At 40.6% G+C, this 3,035-nt stretch overlaps 1 protein-coding gene across 1 annotated transcript; it reads left to right on the forward strand.

The window, feature by feature from the left end:
• Positions 1 to 1,123: 1,123 nt before the first annotated feature.
• LOC111972703 (cyclin-dependent kinase 5 activator 1-like) lies at positions 1,124 to 2,065 on the forward strand. The gene is made up of 2 exons (XM_070449328.1): positions 1,124 to 1,426; positions 1,508 to 2,065. Exons 1-2 carry the CDS (start codon positions 1,124 to 1,126, stop codon positions 2,063 to 2,065), a joined length of 861 nt encoding a protein of 286 aa, XP_070305429.1.
• Positions 2,066 to 3,035: the final 970 nt, after the last annotated feature.

Consider the following 3,035-nt stretch of genomic DNA (forward strand, 5'->3'; position numbering starts at 1 on the left):
CCCTGTCTTTCAAAAAAGATAATTCGTAAAAATCTAAGTAACTTTACAGATCTTCATTGTAAAGGGTTTAAAGACTGGTTTCCCATGCTGTTCAATGAACCATAAGCAAATAATGAACATGCACCTGTGGAACGGTTGTTGTAAGACACTAACAGCTTACAGACCGGTAGGCAATCTCACAGGAAGAACTGGCAAATCTGGTACAGTGCATGAGGAGGAGATGCACTGCAGTACTTAATGCAGCTGGTGGCCACACCAGATTCTGACTGTTACTTTTGATTTTGACCCCCCCCCATTTGTTCAGGGACACATTATTTTATTTCTGTTAGTCACATGTCTGTGGAACTTGTTCAGTTTATGTCTCAGTTGTTGAATCTTATGTTCATAGAAATATTTACACATGTTAAGTTTGCTGAAAATAAACGCAGTTGACAGTGAGATGACGTTTCTTTTTTTGCTGAGTTTATATTTTCAGAGTAGCTTTCCCAACACTGGTTGTACATTATATAATGTACTTACTTTAAAAGCCCTAAATTCCCATGAAAGTATGCCTTCCCCTGTAGGCCCTTTCAATACCTTTCATTTGCTCAAATTATTCATATTGCTTTGCGCAATGTAAGTCTAGATGTTTAAAGTCTTCTTAATGAGGTTATCTATCAATGGAATCTTGTTCTCGAAAATTATATCCAATGAAATGTAATTTGGTCACTGACTATCTCTCTCATTGGTCCAACCAGCTGACAGTCTTTCCCTATGTATGGGGGTTGGCTAATTCTTCAGATTTGAACAACTAAGCCTTGTTTACAGAATTATCCCTGCTGCTTTTGACTGTCTCTAAATCCCTCACTGAGTGTAAAGTTCTGTCTGTTTACTGTTGAGTGTTTGTGGGGAAGTGTGTTCTACAGAGTGGTGATGTAAGAGGCGAGCATCACCTTCTGGAATTTCACCCATCAATATCCACTTGATTCCTAGCAGCATTTCCACTGTCTACGATATGGATCCGCATAGTCAATGGATTTAAATCTGCTGCTCTGACTTGACCGCCACCGTATCCCAGAGTGAATTCTCTGCAGGGGAGGAACGTCATCTCTCCAGGCCGTAGCTGTGAAGAGAAGGTTATAGGATGGGAACGGTGCTCTCCATATACCCAACATCAAAGAAGGAGGCTATTCTGGATGACAGAAAAGAGGGGGACCATGCAATCAAAACGGGGAGCGTAAAAAAGCAGTCCATGCTTGTCTCAGCTCTCACATTTAAGAAAATGGTTGTCGACTCGACCAAGAAAAAGAGTTGCAAGAAAGTCAACCCAAACACCTCACAGGTGAACAACAGACACGTAAATCAGCTTAATAATGAAAATAACAAGAAATCCCAGCAATCGAGTACAGATGGTAAGAAAGGACCACTCACTGTGCCAGTGCCGATGGTTACTACCCAAAGTCTTCAACCCTAGGTCCCCTCTGAGAATGTGAAACTCTTAGCTGTCCAAAAGCAACCTNAACCCTAGGTCCCCTCTGAGAATGTGAAACTCTTAGCTGRCCAAAAGCAACCTAGCAAAGTAGACCTCCTCTCACCGAGGTGTGTGATTATCCAGGCATCGACCGGCGAGCTGTTGCGCTGTCTGGGAGAATTGACATGCCGGAGATGCTATAAAGTGAAGCTCACTTACAGTGAGGTCATTATATGGTTCCGTAATGTCGACCAAACCCTTCTCCTCCAAGGCTGGCAGGACCAGGGATTCATTACAACTGCTAACTTGGTCTTCGTCTACCTGCTCTGTAAGGAATCGATACCCGATGATATCGATAGCGCATCCGAACTCCATAGTATCATCCTGCTCTGTCTCTGTCTATCCTACTCGTACATGGGTTGCGAGATATCTTACCGTCTGAAACCATTCATGATTATGGCCAATGAGGATCATTTCTGGGATAGTTCAATGAGCATCATCAATAACACAAGTGCCAAAATGTTGCAGTTAAATGCAGACCCTTACTTTTTCACGGAGGTGTTTCAAGAGCTAAAAGACGAAGGAAAGTCTAGGGACAAAGACTTGGACCATTAAATCAAAGGCGATCTCTGATGAATGTTTCACAAAACCAATGGAGTCGTGGTTTGAATATAATATTTAACAGTTTTCAAGGCCGAGGCCTACTAGAGAATCCAGTCTATTAGTTTCTAAACTATTCATGTTGACTTGTACCAGTGTTAAAACAAACTGTAGTAGCTACGGAACAACTGTAAATGCATGCTGAAGTATTCTAAAAGTAGGCATATCTCCTTTGTAAACTTTTGRAAATACTGTAGGATTGTCACAAGGACACTGTGGATAATAGAAATGTCTGCAAATACATCAATGTATGGGTAATCTAGCGTACTTTTATAATTATCTGGGTGTTCAGTTATGGAGTTCTGTTGTGTGCAAGAATAGCAGCATGTCATAGGTCAAGATGCAAGATGCTGAACAATCCAATGTACTGGATAGCCTTTCTTTACGCATCGCTCCTGCTGAAGCCTATGCTAGCTCTTTGGACATGATAGAATGGAATGTACAACTAAAGAGATGATTTATCGTCATTTGTGCCAATTAAAAACTGGTTTACATAAAGTTATAGCAGATTGCCTGCATTTGCAAAAAAATATTAATATACGTATATATGTTWTTTTTTATTGAGCCATTTTGTTGACGTACTTGTTGAAGCAAAAAATATCAGTTACACTGGTTTCTGAATGTAATATGCCCTATTTGTAAACTTGTAATGGTGCAAGAGCTGGCAGCTGCTTTTCAGCATTGTAGGTGCATCTCTCCAATCACCCTGGTCTCAGAGCATTTTGTATTATTCTGTATGTAAATCAGAACACTCCATTTAGTATGATATGTTGCATTTTGTGTGGTTACATAAGACAGATGGCTACTTAACCCTTTTAGCTATCCGTTCCCCTAACCTTAACCCTTTAACCTAACTCCTAAATTTAACCGTAACCTCTAACCGCTAACTCCTAGTCTAGCTAATCTTAGCAAGCTCGCTAACATT

The sequence above is a fragment of the Salvelinus sp. IW2-2015 genome, linkage group LG2 (genome assembly GCF_002910315.2).
Source record: "Salvelinus sp. IW2-2015 linkage group LG2, ASM291031v2, whole genome shotgun sequence".
In the NCBI taxonomy this organism is placed as follows: Eukaryota; Metazoa; Chordata; class Actinopteri; order Salmoniformes; family Salmonidae; genus Salvelinus; species Salvelinus sp. IW2-2015.